This window comes from Camelina sativa, chromosome 17 (assembly GCF_030686135.1).
Source record: "Camelina sativa cultivar CO46 ecotype springtype chromosome 17, ASM3068613v1".
NCBI lineage: Eukaryota > Viridiplantae > Streptophyta > Magnoliopsida > Brassicales > Brassicaceae > Camelina > Camelina sativa.
In genome coordinates, this window is record NC_141896.1 from 30,766,054 (window position 1) to 30,785,715 (window position 19,662).

General features: G+C 38.7%; 3 protein-coding genes across 5 annotated transcripts; 2 read left to right on the forward strand and 1 right to left on the reverse strand.

Moving 5' to 3' along the window:
- Nucleotides 1-4,655: 4,655 nt before the first annotated feature.
- On the forward strand, nt 4,656-12,305 carry LOC104757944 (protein CELLULOSE SYNTHASE INTERACTIVE 2). 3 transcript variants are annotated; one of them, XM_087494251.1, is made up of 6 exons: nt 4,656-4,791; nt 5,204-8,430; nt 8,539-11,095; nt 11,164-11,615; nt 11,814-11,930; nt 12,020-12,305. In XM_087494251.1, the coding sequence occupies exons 2-6, from the start codon at nt 5,368-5,370 to the stop codon at nt 12,170-12,172; spliced, it is 6,342 nt and encodes a 2,113-aa protein (XP_087350377.1). In that variant the 5' UTR covers nt 4,656-4,791; nt 5,204-5,367; the 3' UTR covers nt 12,173-12,305. The 3 variants fall into 3 exon arrangements, 2 of the variants coding, with proteins under 2 accessions (XP_087350377.1, XP_087350378.1); XM_087494252.1 differs by lacking the exon at nt 4,656-4,791 and having other exon boundaries at nt 5,214-5,275; nt 5,349-8,430; XR_015586184.1 differs by lacking the exon at nt 4,656-4,791 and having other exon boundaries at nt 5,239-8,430; nt 11,164-11,490; nt 11,579-11,615.
- Nucleotides 12,143-14,393, reverse strand: LOC104757943 (aspartic proteinase Asp1). Its single transcript, XM_010480738.3, has 8 exons — nt 14,016-14,393; nt 13,800-13,917; nt 13,486-13,712; nt 13,168-13,395; nt 12,930-13,068; nt 12,644-12,841; nt 12,490-12,562; nt 12,143-12,399 (listed from the first exon to the last, which is right to left on the reverse strand). The coding sequence occupies exons 1-8, from the start codon at nt 14,168-14,170 to the stop codon at nt 12,305-12,307; spliced, it is 1,233 nt and encodes a 410-aa protein (XP_010479040.1). The 5' UTR covers nt 14,171-14,393; the 3' UTR covers nt 12,143-12,304.
- A 3,802-nt stretch (nt 14,394-18,195) lies between these two features.
- Nucleotides 18,196-18,966, forward strand: LOC147924534 (uncharacterized). Its single transcript, XM_087496823.1, has one exon. It carries the CDS (start codon nt 18,196-18,198, stop codon nt 18,964-18,966), a length of 771 nt encoding a protein of 256 aa, XP_087352949.1.
- The last annotated feature ends 696 nt before the right edge of the window (nt 18,967-19,662 follow it).

The following is a 19,662-nucleotide window of genomic DNA, read 5'->3' on the forward strand; positions in this document are numbered from 1 at the left end:
TGCTCTCAAAAGCAACCCGTTGGAGTGAGGGAAGCCCAGAAAAGGATCGGATGGCTGAAGAGGATGAACAAATTTTTGGTGAGAAAGGTGAAAGATCTTACCGGCTCGTTGAAGACTATGGGAGGTCAGATTAAGGAGCTGCAACACAAGGCAAGCTGTGCCTCAGCCCCTACCTCGGCATATGCACCAACATGGATGGGGAGAAGCGGACCGCTAGGAGGAATTTGAGGACTGGCACCTCCAGAACCTCACAGAGCATCATCCTACGAGCCCCAAGCTGAGGAGAACATCACACGACCTGAAGTATCGCGGAGAAGCCATTCAGACGCCTATCTGATGCCTAACCCGATGGGATACACGATGCCCTATCCGATGCACCCATCGAGCACACAATCGGGTGATTACTCAGGATTCTTCCCTCCGCCTTACTAGATGCCATACACGATGCCATATTTGACGCACCCCGCGAGTGGCTACACGGGTGATCACTCTGGACCTCTTCCACCATACCCATCATATTACCCGATGAGCTACGCGATACCCCCCTCGATCAACCCATCGGATGCTGGTCCGAGTAAGTCGTCCGTGCATATCACCGAGCTCTCTGACGAGCAAACCCTGACACCTGCTGAAGCCGGTGACGACCCTGGCTACACGTTGGCGAGTATGGAGGCTGCTGCAACCTCCTTCTTCACCAACCCATGAGGTACCAAATTCATCCAACTATTGTAAATAACATTGCATTTAGTTTTTATTTCATTTTGTGTGATTCTTGGATTTTTTTTTCCGACTTTTATTTACACAGAGACTGTGTAATTTAAGTTTGGGGGAGGGTCCTAGAATATATTTAACATTGTGTTTCATTTTCTTAATTTTCTTATTTCAAATTTTTGCATGCTAGTTTTATTCATTTGAGTCTGCATCTATGTGCATTGAAAAACCCAAAAAAATTGAAAAAATATATATATATATATATATATATATATATATATATATATATATATATATATAAAGAGTGTTCAAGTAGTTGCATTTACATATTAGGATTGAGTCTAGTTTGTTTCATATAGGATTGTTGCATATGCATCTTAGGGGACAATGATTAAAACTACCTTGTTTAAAATCAAACCTTACAATTGAAGTTATAGCCATTAATCACAGTTCATTGTTGCTAGATCAATCTTTGGAAAAAAATGAAAAATCTTTGCTTAGAAACTTATGTCTTTTGAATGCTTCCTCCACTTGTTTGAACATTGGAACATCTCTATATTATTAGATTTAATTTGAAATTAAATTGTCTTGCTTATGGAATTTGAATACTTGCTCATGATAACTCTAAATTCGGGTTAGCACTCCATTTTTACCAATCTTTTTCGTTTAACCCGATTCATTTTTCCTACCCATGAACCCAAACCTTTCTTTCAAACCCTGTTGTGAATTGTTGAGTGATGCCTTTTTCATTGTGCTATAGGTTGTGAAACCTTGAGAGTATTGAGAACGACAAAGAATTGCCTCTTGATTTAGCTAAGTTAGAATTTTAACTAGCTGATAGACTCGGTTTTGAAAGATAGGTGGTTAGCATCTTTATTTGGGTTGGGTTGAGGAATAAAAAAAAAGGGAAAAGAAGTCCCTAAGGTTAAAATCAATTAGCTCTAAGTATCTAAGTAAAAAAAAAAAAAAAGATCTTGCTATAGTCTCCTAGAAAAAAAAAAAAAAAAGAGCTAGAAGTTTAAAGTTTAAACCTTAGGGAGTAAAAAAAAGAGTTAAAATCAAGGATGTGGGTAGTTTAATTCTAGGGGTTTGATAAAAAAAAATGAATGAGAAAAGGGTAGATTATCAAGAGTTAAGCTTTGTATGCCCAAATTGTTCTCAATCTAAGATAGTTTTCACAACTGTCTAGCATTACTTCTTTTGAGGGAAAACCACCCAAAGAATTTGTTTGAAACCACCTTACCAAAAAGCCTTACCCTTGAAACCAATTGAGCTTGATTCACCTTCCATTTGCAAGAATTCGCCAAACACTTAATTGAATGTGAAAGAGATGTTCTTTACTTTTAGTTGGAGGTTGAACTAGATCGATGCATGGTGATGAGCATAGAAAAATATTTGTAAGTATGTTGAATGATCTTAGGACCATTAAACTATCTTCAAGGACTACAGATTGAATCCTTCGCTTAGCATATAAAGGTTATGAGTCCCCGTTTTTAAACCGCACCCTCCTACTTCCTTGCTAGAGGACTAGCAAGATTTAAGTTTGGGGGTTTGATAACTCTCTAATTTACATGTTTTTAGCATCCTTTTTTTGTCCATATTTTGTATTGTTCATACCCTTAACTTAGCATTTTAGGTCATTAATTGTAGGAATTCACTTTTAGGCCATTTAGGGTGTTGCATTTTTGCATTTGCATATTTTAGATGAAAACAGGTGCTTAAGAGCCTAAAATGGAGAAAAACAAGGACAAACCCGAGCATGTATCCGAAGGAGTCATCGAGCTGGAAGAACAAGTCCGAACCCCAACACGATCGAGGAGGATCCAAGAGCAGGAAGAACAACTCGAAAATCTACCAGAGGAGTAACCCGACCTCATCCTTGTGTACCCCATCGAGAAGACCCTCGGGCAGGACTGGAAAGCTAGGTAAAAGGGGTTTCCATATATAAACCCCTCCTCTCCTTCCTCGCAAACAAGCACGCTGCAGACCCTCAAACCAGAGAGCGAGAGCTTCTGTGAGAGAACTGAGCGACTCAAAACACTTTTCTCCTTTTGTTAGATTTTATTTCATAACTTTTTATCATTTCTTTAGATTTCTATCTTGTATTCTTACTTCTCTACTCTACTGTTTATTATAATGCAATTTTCGTTCATATATGCTTTTATGTTTCTTGCTATGATTTCCGAGTAGTGTAGTAGAGTTTCTAGGGATGGGATAGATGATTTTGTGTTCTTGATCGGTTAGGATGTCTTAGTTTGATTGTATATGTTTAATAGATTTCCTTCTAGATTGGTGTTCTTAATGCTATCAACAAACCGAGAGGGTGAGATTAGATCTAAGGTGTTTTACCACCGAGAGGTGTAGATGAAATGCTTAAATCTACCAATGCTAGAGGTTTACTCATTTAGCCTAAGAGATTAGATGAGTAAGGGGTTTACTGACAATAATGAATCGGATCTTAATGTCTGCTTGGTCATGTTTCTCCAACGAGAGTTGGGTAGGGGAGTGATCAAGGTTGATTGTTTCTATCACGAGAGTGTTTTAACAAGATTTTAGAGATTCATTGTCTAGGAAATATTTACTTGAGGCATGTAAGACATCTGTACTGGTCAGGAATACTTAGGATTCGATTATCCCATCATTAGAAGCTTTCGTATCTTAATTGCTTACATTTTCTTTCATCACTCGATCCCTTACCCGAACAGGTACACAATCACCTGCTTCGAGTAACCCCTCGAGTTGTTCATACTTCATTTGTTAACTCGATCATCCCACCCGATCTTGTACTCGAATGCTTGCATCGAGTGCTTAGGTCGTGTGGTTTCTTTGTTTATATTCTTTTCTTTCATTATTTTAGGATTGTTAGATAAAACCATTTATTGCTTGGTTTGACTTGCATTGTTCTGATTGCATCCTTCCTGCTAGCATAAACAACCATTTGGATTGATAACCCTTTGTACTACAACTGCATAGGAAATTGATACCCTGGGTGAAAATCCGTTTATCAAGATGATAGCTCCTCTAGCCATTGATTTTGGTATGTTCATGCATAGATCGGCGAGCCAACTATTGGATTACGCCAACTATGGATTGGGTTGAGCATTTGCAGATCGGACTTTGATATTATAATAGACTATGGACTTCCAACTCATTATGTCTACCTGCAAACATATTTATTAAACACACTAATGTCAATATTTGTAAACTGTTCACCCTAGAATTGGATAACTAACCATATAATTTTGATGTTTATACAGTTACAATTTGATTACGGTTTAGATATGATCCGGTTAAAGTCTAAAATATGGTCATGGTTTAGTTTTGACCATGCCTACATTCGTTCTAGATGAAGGTTTTTGTATTGTTATCAAATTCAACTTTAAAAAAAAAATATCATACAATAGTGACAAATTCAGATATGTAATTGTAATTGATAACAACCTTCAATAATTTCCAAAATAAATTAGGCTTATGAGATCCTTTCTAATCAGATCCTTTCTAAATTAGGCTTATGAGATCCTTTTTAAGGTTATAAATTACCACTATCTGTGTTAGAATTCACATAAATATTGAGAGAAGTTTCTAGGTTAAGAAATATTATGATTTTTCTATGTTAGCTAGGTTTTTTTTTTGGCACAAAAAAAAAAGTTAGGTTTTTTAAATAAACAAACTAAAAGTTGTAATATACTCAAAATTGTTTTAGCATACGACACCTAGTGGTGTAAATCAGGTATGCGATAAAGAAAAATAGGATAACAAATGTGAAAGAATGAGAAAATTCAGGAAGTTGCATCAAAAAGTTTTTTCTTTTACTTTTTTAACATTTGCGTAAATAGTTATGGTTTGGGATTTCTTGATTTCTCCCTCTTCTCTGTCAAACCTTTAGAACAAAAGAAAAAGAAGAAAGATTTTTTTTTTGTTTGTTTGTCGAACAAACTGTCCGGCGATTCTTGTCCGAAACAAAAACTGAGAGGTATAAATAGTCATTCAGAAACGTTGATCACAACCCATCGTCACACATACTAATTGCAACCTTTGAATATTAGGAGAATGGAGTTGTAGAACGTTTTGGGATAAAAGGTAAATTTATAAATTAATTATGCATTTCATTTCTTTGGATTTTCTTCGATAAGAGTTAAATCTTGGAACTCTTATGTTGAAATGTGTTTCGTAGAAAATGCCTAACCATTGGTTACAAGGTGAGGTTTTAGATCACCAATATGATGCGTAGACGTGTGATTAGGAAGAAATATATATACCTTAAAACAAACAAACAAAAAGTTATATAAAAGCTAAATAAGTTTCATATGTTCCCTGCGTTACATCGCTAGTATCATATGATTAGATTTTTAAAATACACATTCTCAATAGATCATTATTACTAATGACAAAAAAAACAAAGAGATTATATATTTAGTATGATTTGTTGTTGAATTGATTTAGCTATAATTCTTTTTTAGTATATTATCAATTAAAGTTTTCTTTTATTCAGATTAGAGAAGATGACAAAGCCTCCCTCCTCAACAAATCAGCAAGAGACTCATTCTGTGTCTTCTCCTCGGCTAAGGAATTGATCTGTTTCCGCAATATTTACGCTAATAAATTTGCCTAGCTTTCTCATTGAGGGCTTTTGGGTGCAGGGAAAGCAATAAAACAATGAGTCTGGAGATAGATAATGATCATGAGAAACCAGCTGTCACAATCACACGTCTCATCGAACAGCTTCATGCCAAGAAATCATCAACGCAAGAAAAAGAGCTCAGCACCGCTCGAATTCTCGGTCTAGCCAAAGGTAAAAAAGAATGTAGAAAGATCATTAGCCAGAACGTGAATGCCATGCCTGCCTTCATTTCACTTCTCAGGAATGGAACCCTCTTGGCAAAACTCAATTCTGCTTCGGTCCTGACCGTTCTATGCAAAGACAAAAATGTTCGTTCTAAGGTATTGATAGGCGGATGCATCCCGCCGCTGCTGTCACTTTTGAAATCTGACTCTGTGGATGCAAGAAGAGCTGCGGCCGAGGCTATATGTGAAGTTTCCTTGTGTGGAATGGAAGATGATAATGTAGGTAATAAGATATTTGTCACGGAAGGTGTAGTACCAACTTTGTGGGATTTATTAAAGGCAAAGAAAAAACAGGACACGATAGTTGAAGGGTTTTTGGTTGGAGCTTTGAGAAATCTTTGTGGCGATAAAGATGGTTTTTGGGCATTAACACTTGAAGATGGTGGAGTCGATATCATCCTTAGCCTTCTTCAGTCTAGTAACCCGGTATCTCAATCAAATGCAGCTTCTCTCTTAGCTCGTCTTATTAGGATTTTCACTAGTAGCATCTCAAAAATAGTAGAGTCAGGTTCTGTGCAAGTTCTGGTTCAACTTCTAGGTGAGGAAAACAGTGTTGTCGTACGTGCCAATGTAGCCAATGCTCTAGAAGCCATTACATCAAAGTCCGAAGAAGCAAAAAATGTGGCAAGAGATTTGGATGGGATACACCTTCTGATTGGTGCAGTTGTAATTTCATCTAAAGAGTCAGTGGATAAAGAAAATGAACGCATCTTACAAATTCATGGGACACAAGCTTTAGCAAACTTATGCGGAGGAATGTCTGGTTTGATAGTGTATCTTGGAGGGCTATCTTTGTCTCCGCGCCTCACTGAGCCCATCGCTGATATTCTTGGAGCTCTTGCTTATGCTCTAAGGAAGTTTCAGCTAAGTTGTGATGATGATTTTGATCCAACACTAACAGAAGGAATACTAGTGAAACTACTAAAGCCGCGAGATACTCAGTTGATCCAAGAACGTATCTTGGAGGCTATGGCAAGTCTATATGGTAACACTAATCTATCAGAAAAACTCAACAATGTGGAGGCTAAGAGGGTTTTAGTCAATCTTACAATCTTGTCCACAGCTGGTCCACGTGAGCGGATGATAACCTGTTTGTCAAATTTATACAAATATGATAATGTTTGGGATGCTATTGGGAAGAGAGAAGGGATACAAATCCTAATACCATATCTTGGATTGTCAAGCGAACAACATCAAGAACTGTCAGTTGAATTCTTAGCGATCTTGACTGACAAGGTCGAAGAAAGTAGATGGGCTGTTACTTCTGCAGGCGGGATTCCTCCATTATTGCAGATACTAGAGACTAGTGTATCTCACAAGGCAAAGGATGATGCAGTCCGTGTCATTTGGAACCTATGTTGTCACAGTGAAGAGATCCGTCTCTGCCTTGAGGAAGCAGGAGCTATTCCTGCACTTTTGGGGCTTTTAAAGAACGGTGGACCAAAATCCCAAGAGTGGTCAGCAAATACCCTTATGAAACTGATCAAAACAGCTGATCCAATTGTTATCGAGCAAGTACAAGCTTTGTTTCTTGGAGATGTTCCTAAATCAAAGGCTCATTTGGTAAGAGTTCTAGGCCATGTTCTTGCATCGGCTACTTTAGAGGAATTCGTCACCAAGGGTTCTGCAGCGAATAATGGATTGAGGTCTCTTGTCCAGAGACTTGCCTCATCAAATGACAAGATGAAAGAGAATGCAACTTCTGTATTGGCTGATTTATTCAATTCAAGAAAAGACCTTTGTGGTGGTCTTGGATTTGATGAGAATGACAATCCCTGCACCAAACTTTTAAGTGGAAACACTCATGCTGTTGCAACACAGTTAGCGCATGCCTTAGGCTCTCTATCTAATCCAACAAAGAAAAAGAGTACTGGCCAAAAGAAGTTATCTAGTCCAGAAGTCGAAGTGATCAAACCATTGATAAAGTCAGCAAAAACAAACCCTATCGAGTCAACAGAGAATCCTATGTCGACTCTTGCTAACCTTCTTTCAGACCAAAATGTTGCAGCTGAAGCATTAAATGATGATGTTGTTTCTGCATTGACGAGAGTGCTGAGAGAGGGAACCCTACAAGGTAAAAGGAATGCTTCGCATGCTCTTCATCAATTACTAAAGCATTTTCAGGTCGATGATGTGTTCAAAGGAAATGATCAGTGTCGGTTTGCTGTTTCCGAACTCATTGATCTCTTAAACACAACTGATACGAACAATAGCGCTTTTATCGATGTTCTAGAAGTACTCTCTTTACTGGCCAAAGCTAAATATGGTGCTAACTTGTCCCATAACCCATTTTCTACATTCACTGAAGTTCCTTCGTGTTTGGACTCTCTTGTTCGCGGTGTGGCTGAAGGTCATCCGTTGGTCCAAGATAAAGCAATAGAGGTTTTGTCTCGCTTCTGCAAGACACAGTTTTTATTGTTAGGTCAACTTTTGGTGATACAGTCAAAATCAATTTCTTCACTGGCCAATAGAATAATCAACTCATCTATTCATGAAATAAAAGTCGGAGGGGCTATGTTGCTTGTTTGTGCAGCAAAGAACGACAAGAAATTATGGACGGAAACAACTGGACGATCAGGGTATTTGAAAAGCTTAGTAAAAACTCTTCTTGATATGTCAAAGGAGAACTCTAAATCTTCTTCATATGGAATTGAAATTCAAAGACCAAGATCTTGCATTACAAGCATTTTGTGCTTAACCATGGATGGCTCTCAAATGGTTGATCCAGTTACTATCTTGGGAAGCACCGTCTCCATGTGGTTACTTTCTATTATTTGCTCTTCTCATCCCAAGAACAGACTTGTTGTCATGGAAACCAATGGACTTGAAATTATTGTAGAAAAGCTTCAAAAAATTAAGTCCAACAATACAGAGGTAGATAAGTAAACTTACTAGCTTTCTTTATTTTTTTTTTATTTTTTTATTTTTCTCCAAATCCAACAAGTTTTGGTGTTGTTGAGTTGTGATCTTTAATTTTTGCAGGACAATTTCTCCGATTCCGAAGAAAAATGGATTGCTATGTCATTCTTAGCTGTTATGTCTCAAGAACCAAACATTGTCTCATCTCCTATAACAGAAAATCTTTTGCCAACACTAGCACCTTTCATGCAATCTGATCAGATGATTGATGGATATTTTACTGCACAAGTATTGGCAGCACTAGTTCGTCAAAAGAATGACAAGATCATTTCAGAAATCATGGATTCAGATATAGTACAAACTACAATAAACTTGGTAGGGTGTGAAGAATCAGACACAAGGACTTTTTGTGCTTTAGCAGAAGAGTTATCTTTGGTACAAAATCCTTTTGAGGCCACTTTAGAGGCACTCTTTGAAGATGAAAGAGTAAGACGTAGTTCATTTATGAAAGAAAATATTTTTTTGCTGGTGAATCTCTTGAAGCCAAATGTAGACAAAGTTGGAGCTACTCCAGTGGTTGTTCGGCTTCTAAGTCGTATTGCAGAGTGTGGCGATTCAAGTAAATTACTTATCACTGAAGCTGGAGCTCTGGATGCTTTAGTGAGGTATCTTTCTTTGAGTCCTCAAGATTCGAATGAGATAATTGTTTATCAACTATTAGAATCACTGTTCCGCAACCCAGAAGTTACACGGCATAAAACAACTATAAATTCCATGAAGCAACTTATTGGAATTCTTCATCATGATTCTAGAAGTACCCGTTACAATGCTGCAAGGGTGCTTTGCGAACTTTTTAGCCATGAACACGTCAGAGATTCTGAATTAGCATGGAAAACACTTTCCCCTCTTCTAGAAATGTTGAATACTAAATTGGAGAGTGAGAAAGTGGCTGCTCTTACAGCTTTGGTGAAACTAACTATGGGAACTAGTCCAAGCCCATATATTCTTACCAGTCTTGAAGGCAACCCATTGGAGAACATTTACAAAACTTTATGTTCAGATAGTTCATCGCTTGAATCAAAGACAAGTGCTGCGAGGGTATGCCGCTTTCTATTTACCAGTGAAGTTTTGAGAACAAACTCATCCGCCGTAGGTTGCATGGCACCTCTTATATCACTAATCCGATCAGGAACAAGCACAGCTATAGAAGCTGGAATGTTTGCACTTGACATACTCTTGGATAGCAAAACATTCTCAGATGTCGCAGAAGAACATGATTGTGTGAACCTGTTTTATGGCTTTGTGGCTTCTGAAAACTATCTGATCAGTGAGGCTGCAATTTCTTGTCTTGTGAAAATGGCTAAAGACAACACTCCGCGTAAAATGGATCTTATTAAAATGGGTATAATCAAGAAATGCCTTGGTCAACTCTCTAGATCTCCTACGTGTTCTTTGTGTTCAGTAATCGCAGAGCTTTTCAGAGTTTTGACGAATGTTGGTGTTGTAGCTAGAAGCCAAGATGCAATAAAAATGGTACAACCACTCCTCTTGATGATTTTGATTAGACAAGACTTGGATTTTCAAGGCCAGCTCAGTAGTTTACAAGCTGTCGCAAACATCTTGGAAAAGCCAAAGATTCTTGAATCATTAAATATTTCATCGTCTGCTGTCATTACGCCTATGATACCATTGCTTGAATCTGAATCTTTAGCGGTCAAAAATGCAACGGCAGAACTACTGACCTCACTACTCAAAATGCCACGTTTCCAAGAAGAGATAATGACTAAGGATCTCGTTGCTCCTCTTGTGAAATTAGCGGGGATCAAAGTAAGAAACTTGCAAGAGACAGCGTTGATGGGTTTGGAGAAATCTTCAGTTACATGGACAAAAGACGTAGCTGATGCCGAAGGAATTCAAGAGCTTTCCAAGGTTATTATCGACGAAGATCCTCAACTTCCTGTATATCTTTGGGAATCAGCAGCTTTCATTCTCTGCAACATCCTCAGATTCAATCCAGAACACTATTACTTTACAGTGCCTATACCAGTTGTAGCAAAAATGTTGTTCTCAACAGCTGAGAGCATAGTGATCTTAGCCATAGACGTATTGATCATCCGTGAGAACCAAGATTCATTAAGCGTCTTGGAAATGGTTGAAGCTGGTGCACTCGACGCATTACTAGATCTACTAAGATCACACCACTGCGAAGAACACTCTGGAAGATTACTCGAATTAATACTACGCAGTCCAAAGGTTAGAGAGACAAAGATATGCCAGTTTGTAATAACTCCCTTGTCAGAGTATATACTAGACTTAAACACAACATCAGAATCCGCAAAGCTTCTTGTAGCCATGGCTTTAGGTGACATATCTCAACACGAAGGACTAGCTAAAGCCACTGATACTCCTCTGGCTTGTCGCGCATTAATCAGTTTGATAGCGGAGGAACCGAGCAACGAGATGCAAATGGTTGTGATTTGTGCATTAGGAAACTTTGCAATGCATAGTAGAACAAGTCGTAAAGCTATAGCTGAAGCTGGTGGAGTGTGTTTGGTTCAAGAGATGCTTAGATCTTGTAACCCACAAGTTTCTACACAAGCAGCTCTAATGATCAAATCTCTCTTCTCAAACCATACACTTCAAGAATACGTCTCCGGTGAAATCATCAAATCTTTAACAAGTAGGTTTCCGATTCCGACTTCCAATTGCGATTAGAGAAATCAAAACACTCACCGATTTTTTATGCAGCTGCTATGGAGAGAGAGTTATGGACGACGGCGATGGTAAACGTGGAAATAGTAAGAACACTAAACGCGATTCTCACGACGTTTCCCAAACTCCGTTCGTCGGAAGCAGCCACCGCTTGCATCCCTCACTTAATTGGAGCTCTAAAATCCGGCGAGCAAGAAGCGAGAGCTACAGCAATGGATACCATATACACAATGCGACAATCGTGGACAACAATGCCGACGGAGATAGCGAAATCTCAGGCGGTTTTAGCGGCGGAGGCGATACCGGTTTTGCAATTGATGATGAAATCAAAATCTCCGGCTCCATCGAGCTTTCACGAGAGAGGTAACAGTCTCTTGAATTCTTTGCCGGGAAGTCTCACGGTGGCGATCAAACGCGGCGATAACCTGAAACGTTCCAATGCGTTTTGCAGATTAATCATCGATAATTGTCCCAGCAAGAAAACCAAGGTAATGTAATTTTGGTTTAACTTGGTTTAGTCCGGTTCTAGTCAATTCGGTGCAATTCAATCCCATTATGGCGGTTTAAAGTGGTTCAATCCGAGTGTCTAAGCAATTCGGTGCAATTCAATCCGAGTTTCGAAGCAATTCGGTGTAATCCAATCTTGTTTTGGCTACTCGATTTCATTTAACCGGGTTTTGGTTCAGGTTGTGAAACGAAGCAGCTCACCGGTTTGGAAAGAATCATTCACATGGGACTTTGCTGTACCTCCAAGAGGACAGTTTCTTGAAATCGTATGCAAATCTAACAACATCTTCCGAAACGTACGTAAAGATTCATCATTGTTTGTGTGTTTTTGGTACCAGATCTTTCACAAATGTTGTGTTTATGATTTTTTGTTAAATCTTTGCAGAAAAATATGGGAAGAGTGATGATCCCAATCGATAAAGTATTGACAGAAGGGAGTTACAGTGGAAGTTTCAAGCTGAGTGATGACAGCAATAAAGATGATTCTTCTAATAAAAGTCTAGAAATCGATATTGTCTGGTCCAATCAGACATTTTAATTTAATTATCATTTAAAATGGTACGGTGTTTCTAATTACTCAAACTTTTTCTGTAAATCGTGAATATTATTGTTCCTAAATTGCTTTTATGTAAGGAGTTTATATAGTATAAGTTAATGGTGATGTTATGACTTATGATCTAGGAAGCTTATTGCAATCTGCAGTAACCCATCCTAGTTGTTGTTTCTCGTTGTCGTAGATCACCATTAGCCCTTGCATAGATATATCTTCAAACATGACAAAAGGAAACACATATTCAGTTTTTAGTTAGAAAACATTACTATTGCAAAGTGTTAATGTTGTTTGTTTCTTCCTACCTCCGATTACGTTGGAGTCTTGTAATCCAACCTCACTTCCATTTAGTAGTCCTAAGCAGACGTTCCCAGTATTCTAAACAAGACAAATAAAAATATCATTATTAGTGACTAATTATGTGGTATGAAAACGAGTTTTTTTGGGTCTTATTCTTACAGAAATTATGAGATAAGATTCAGGTGGAATCTGGAGCTGAGTGTTTTTTCTGCCGTTTGTAAAGTTGATTGTTAAGGTCTTGAAGTAGGTCTTGACGTCAAGAACAGATTTAAAAGGCTTAGCTCCTTTCCAGCAGATTGGTAAAGTCTTATCCTCTTTCGCATCTTTTAACGGCGTGGCTTTTAGATCAGTTTCGATCTGAATCACGCGTAAAAGAGATTGATGCATCATGTGACATACATAGTGTCTTGAGTGTTATATGTTTAGTGTGTGTTCAGTTACGTACCAGCTTAACTATTGTTTGGTATGTTTTGCTGTTGAAATAAGTGTATGAGCTTCCTGTATCGAAAATGAGTTTAAGTCCTTTTAAACCTGTTGGCTTTCCGTTGAAAAGAATCTCGGCTGCTCCGGTCGTGTAATGGTTACTGAACACAAATAGATGAACATGAATCAGTTCTAGTAAACAACAATATAATCAATCTATCTTAAAAAACTGATCGATGCAAATATGTAAAGAAGTATACTCTGGTGACAATAACGGTGTCCATGCCACACCAGTGGAAGGAATAAGATTGTCTCCAAAGAACAAATAGCCTCCACCTTTAGAGCTTAAGCAATGTCCAACCACGTTTCTCGTTACTCCCGCGGAGACAAGCTGTGACAAGATGCTGATTTTGCCTTTCCCAAGCCCCAAAACTCCAGCAGTCGCAGGCGGAGGATGTGCACTAGGGAAACTCTGATCATAACCACACCTGAAAAAACAAAACACCAGAGTCCTTTCAAGAATTCAACATTTTTTCATCATCTCAAGATTCACATGTCTGTTTTTCTAGCTCACTCACCCGAATGCTAAACGAGGTTGGACGATCGCGCCATTTAGGGTGGTTAAAGGAAACTGATCAGTAACAAGTGCACCCATTGATGAACCTTGATCAGCATATTCAACTTCATAATCGCATTGTTCTTTCGGGTTTGGGCATTGAGGCTTGTTAGGCCAGTGAAGAGCCGAACAAATCGGGTCTGAACACGGGACAGTGTTTGCCTTAGGCGTGTACTGAAATGGAGGACCCTACAAACAAAACAGAGATCATCAAGAAAGGATAAAGTCTAATCTTGAAAAGAAAAAAAACATAATGGATCAAAACAATGTACATACCACTGTGCAGCCAGAGCAAGGAGCATTGCATTGAACCCAAGTGACATCACTACCAGTATCAATATCAAATTGAAAGGCCTTTGGAGGGTTTCCTATTTTAAGTAAGACCGAGTAGTATCTACAAAGCAAAAAAAAAAAAATCGAAAAAAAAATCAAAAGAAATTGTTTTTTGTTTGTGTGGATCAAGAAGATAGAGAAAACATTTGATGAGCTTACCCGAGAGGGAAGACGTTTCCGGAGAGAGGGAGGACGATTGAGGAAAGAGGAGATTTGGGAGAGGTAATACTAGAGAAGGTTTTGAAGATGGACGATCTTGATAAAGGAACTATAACCAAGAACAAGAACAAGAGAAGAGATAATCTTGAATTCATGTCTTTAATTTGTCGCTCTTTCTTGCTTGGACAACAAACAATCAAAAGCTTCTTCACAAAGAGATTAAAATAGGAGACGGATCTGAAGATTATAAGGTTTCGAGGTCAATGAATATAAGCGTGTGTGTTTGTTTACAGGTCAATGGTCATTATATAAAAGTCATATTCTAATTAATACTATATCCTAACAAGAAAAATAAATACAGCAATACATTAATTCTTTGTTTTTTTGTTCCAAAAAAGATATACTATAATTAAAGAATTTAATGTACACTGCTTATGATTTTTATATACTTTTCCCAATTTATCATTATTTTGCTGTTTTGGACGAGCAGATATAAATAATTTTGCTCTATTTTTAATTTAAGTTTTGTACCAAAATTAAGATGACTTTCGAGGTAAGAAGAGAATTATATTAAGGAGAGGAAGCTTCGTGGAACATATTGGATTTGGATTCCAACGCGGTTTTAGACACGGAAAGAGCTGTACTTGTGTGTTTGATGATTTTGACACTTTTAATTTTACTTTGTTCTAATCAAAAATTTTGACACTACTAATTAAATAAATTAAATAGTGAACAGTTCAGATCAGTTAATTATATAAATATTTATCAAATTTTTCTACCAAAAAAAAATAAAATTTAACATTTAACATGATAAAAGTTTCATAACGGTTGATCCTATCGGTTGAAATGGCGGTTTAGCCTTATTTTATAATAATAATTATGATGTTTCTGTTTTATTTGAGTCTAATCGGTTAATTGATGTGGAACTTACTTATAAAGAACAAATTATTTACTTTACTTTTGTTTATGGTGACCCGGTCCTAACGAATCGTGATTTAGTATGGGAAAGGTTAACATGAATTGGTCTCTCTAGAGACTCCCCTTGGTTTTTGGTTGGGAACTTTAATGAGTTGAAACAACCATGAAAAACGTGGAGGGAAGCTCCGCCATGCGTCTTCCTTTGTGGGTTTCAACACAATGATTCGACATTGTGGTTTATTAGAGTTTTCTGCGGTTGGAGACAGCTTGTCTTGGCATGGTTGGCAAGATAAGAAGCCAATTCGTTGTCGTCTTGACCGAGCTCTAGCCAATGAGAAACTTCATGACCTGTTCAAGATTCCTTTACGGAATATTTACCGATGATAGCTTCAGACCATAAACTGGGTTTAGCTTCTCTGGAAGATAAAGTTCAGCGAGGGAGGAGCATTTTTTATTTTGACCGACGGTGGCTTGAAAAAGAGGGTTTCTTTGGAGCTGTTTCAGAGGGTTGGGATGCTGGGGAAACAGGGTAATGCAGGGAGTAGAACGAGTAAATCGAGAAGTCAAACTTTGATAGTAAAAGCTTGAAGACTCGAGCTAAGATCTTGATGACTTGTGCAAGAAGAAACGAGATTCGAAGACTTGTGTTAAGAAGAGATATCTTCTGTATAATAAAATATTCAAGACCGTCTTACAAAGAAGCAAACAAAACACTTAAATAGAGAAGAGGATAAAGCCGCTAACCCTAATTAGATAATCTAGAAACATCTATAGCGTATCTTCGTAAAAGGAAATACATAATAAAAGGAAAATCCAAAACACCAACAAAAAGTAAAGGTTGAGAAGAAGCTTCTAGATGCTACATCACAGGGGTAACTGGAAACTTAATGGACAAAATCATTAGTGTCGCCAAGCCATTTCCCGATGACGGAAAGCGCAGGCCCCGTTCGGTCGGGAAACGATTGAGGAATTAAAGTCTCACTTAGCAACCACCCAGGCGGATGACTCTGTATCTGTTGAGGTTATTTCGGAGATGACTTGGAAGTTGCGAGAAGCTTATCGGGATGAAGAGATTTACTGGTATCAGAAAAGTCGGAGTCGCTGGATGCGTTTTGGGGATCAAAATACTAGCTATTTTCATGCCCAAACAAAATTAAGAAGAGCTAAGAATCGCATTGTCGGGCTGCATGACGAGGCTGGACATTGGATTACGGAGGAGACTAAGGTTTAGGATATAGCGGTCACTTATTTTCAGGAGGTCTTCACGTCCACAGATCCTGTGGATATTGAGGAATCGCTGGGTGAAATAAGCACGTCTATTACGGGTGAAATTAATGAGACACTGACGCAACCAGTCACAGAACAGGAAATCAAAGAGGCTCTGTTTATGATGCATCCTGATAAAGCTCCTTGACCGGATGGTATGACGGCCCTTTTTTATCAGCGTGCATGGGATACAATTAAGGCTGATTTAAAGCTTTCGGTAGAATCTTTCTTATAGGGTGATAATTTTGATAAACGCCTAAATAGGACAAATATTTGTCTTATTCCAAGAGTGGATAAACCGATCCAGATGACTGAATGGAGGCCAATTAGTTTATGCAATGTTGGTTACAAGATTATCTCGAAGATCTTATGTCAGCGTCTGCGTAAGTTTTTGCCAGCATTGATCTCTGAGACACAATCGGCTTTTGTGGAAGGACAGTTAATTACGGATAACATTTTGATTGCTCAGGAGATGTTTCACGGACTCCGCACTAACATCTCTTGTAAGGGAAAGTTCATGGCCATAAAAACATATATAAGTAAGGCCTACGATCAGGTAGAATGGTCTTTCATTGATCATTTATTGCGGAAATTTAGTTTTTGTGACAAATGGATTTTGTGGATCATGTGGTGTGTGACATCAGTTGAATATAGTGTTTTATTAAATGGTCAATCCCATGGGTCCATAATTTCTTCTAGAGGGCTTCGTCAGGGAGATCCCTTGTCACCTTATCTTTTTATCCTTTGGACTGAGGTTCTTATTGCAAATCTTCAAAAGGCAGAAAGTTCTAAACTTATTACGGGTATTAAGGTGTCGACTGCTTGTCCGGCGATTTCGCACTTATTGTTTGCAGATCATAGTCTGTTTTTCTATCGGGCCACGAAGGAGCAGTGTGAAGTTATTTTAGGGATACTAAGACAATATGAACGGATTTCTGGACAGCGGATTAACTTTCAGAAGTCCTCGGTTCAATTTGGACATACAGTGGATGTGGGTGTGCTTGAGGAATTTAAAGGCATCTTGGATTTTAGCATTTTGGGTGGTATGAATTCATACTTGGGCATCCCGGAAAGTCTTGGTGGGTCGAAAACTAAAATATTTTCCTTTGTTCAGGATCGGTTGCAAAAACGGGCCGGTGGCTATCCTGCTAGGTTGCTCTCTCGGGGAGGGGGGGAAGAGGTAATGATCAAATCGGTTGAGACCGCTGTCCCTACCTTTGTTATGTCATGTTTTCGACTTCCGAAAACAGTTACACGGAAACTTACTAGTGCGATCTCTAACTTATGGTAGAGCTCTTCAGAGGAAACACGAGGTTTACATTGGATCGCTTGGGACAGGTTGTGTGTTGATAAGATGGAGGGAGGTTTGGATTTTTGGTGTCTGGATGATTTTAATACCGCACTGCTGGCTAAGAAACTATGGCGGTTAATTTCAGTTCCAGACTCTTTATTTGCAAAGGTTTTCAAAGGACGATACTATAGACATTCTGATCCATTGGATCCAATTAAATCTTATTCCCCATCTTATGGATGGCGGAGTATGATTTTTGCTCGCTCTTCTGTGAACAAAGGACTCATTAAACGGGTAGGATCTGGGGACTCCATTTTAGTATGGTATGACCCCTGGATTCCTGCTCAATCCCCAAGACCAGTATTGCGTTCAGGATCGCCAGTCGATCCAACGCTTAGAGTTGAAACTTTCATTGACAGGAGTTCGCACTCCTGGAATTTGGCTTTGCTTTTGGCTTTTTTCGAGCCGGAGGATGTTGCCCTTATTTCTGCTTTACCTCTTGGCAATCTGACCACACCGGATAGATTGGGTTGGAATTTGACAAAAACCGGTGTATACACCGTTAAATCTGGATATCAAGCTTTACGCCAGAAACCATAAAAGCCTGTTTTCGGTCCCAATATTATTCCTCTACAGGCATTTGTCTGGCAGATTTGGTGTCCACCAAAAATTAGACACTTTTTGTGGCAAGCAATTACGGGTTGTATGGCGACAACAGCTAATATGCGGCGACGTGGACTAAGCTGTGACATGGAGTGTGCGCTTTGTGTAGGGACGGAGGAGACAGTCAATCATGCACTTTTCTTATGTCCTCCGGCTAGGCAGGTTTGGGGATTGTCTCCATTCCCGACATCTTCGGGTTGTTTTCCTTCAGACTCTATCTATGCAAACATGGATTCATTATTTTGGAGATTTCAGGACACTCCTTCGGTGGAGGTGTTTCCGTGGATTCTCTGGTATATCTGGAAGGCCAGAAATGATAAATTGTTAAGCAATTTGGACTCCAATCCATTAGCGATTTTACGGATAGCGGAAGAGGAGGCAAAGCTTTGGTCTTTAGCCCAAGAGGATCCCTTTGGATCTTCACCTCAGGGTGGCTTTCGACCTCTATCTATGTCTAAGGTTCATACTAGTGCTGCGGTTAACGGATATGGAACTAGTTACCGATGCTTTGTGGATGGATCTTGGAAGACGACTGACCAGTTTACAGGTAGAGGATGGCATTGCATTTCTCCTGAGGGGGAATCTCCCACTATGGGTGCATCTAACTCTCGCCGTAGCTTATCACCCCTCCATGCAGAAGTGGAAGCTCTCATATGGGCAATGCGGTGTATGATTAGTGCGGATAATGAGAAAGTTGTATTTCTCACAGACTGTTCTGATTTGGTGGAGATGGTTTCTTCGCCTTCCGAGTGGCCTGCTTTCAAGACATATTTGGATGTGATTAAAGAAGATAAGGATGAGTTCCTATTATAAACTGTAGTTCAGATTCCCAGATCCCAAATGGTAGTGCGCAAGGCCGGCCCGTACTCTGATGTGGCCTAATTGCTATTTAGGGTAATTTGTTTTCAATTCATATTGCATATAAATAACTGTAAAAATGAAAAGATGGGAAGGAGGTTAGGGGGAGTCGAACCATAAAACTGCATGATATAACATGAAAGGGGAACCACTAGACTATATTTTTCTCACATGTGTGGCCTTCAATACTAGTTTATAATCGGTGGCCTAAAGCACATGCTTTAGCTGCCTTATGGACTGGCCGGGCCTGGTAGTGCGGACAAACTGGCGCGTCGTGCTAGAGTGGAGTCACATCCAATTACCATTGTGAACAATTTTCCTGCTAACTGGCTCGTTTGAGTCAATTTTGTATATTGTTGGCAAAAAAAAAAGTTTCATGACGAGGCATTCATTAAAAAAAAAAATTTGGGTCGAATGCTGTGTAAAAAGGATTTGAGTCTAAATATCATATAATTCGACAAAAATCAGGTCCTTGAAGTTAAAAAGCCTTTGGGGTAGAGTTTTCTTTTTTCATGCTAACATATAAGTTTGCTAACATATGAGTGGACTTGGGTTGGGCGGTCCTAAAGTCCCAAATAAATAGAGTAGTCTATTAAAACCTTAATCATAGAGCTTAAATGTGTTTAGTGCAAGTTTTAATTTCTATATTTT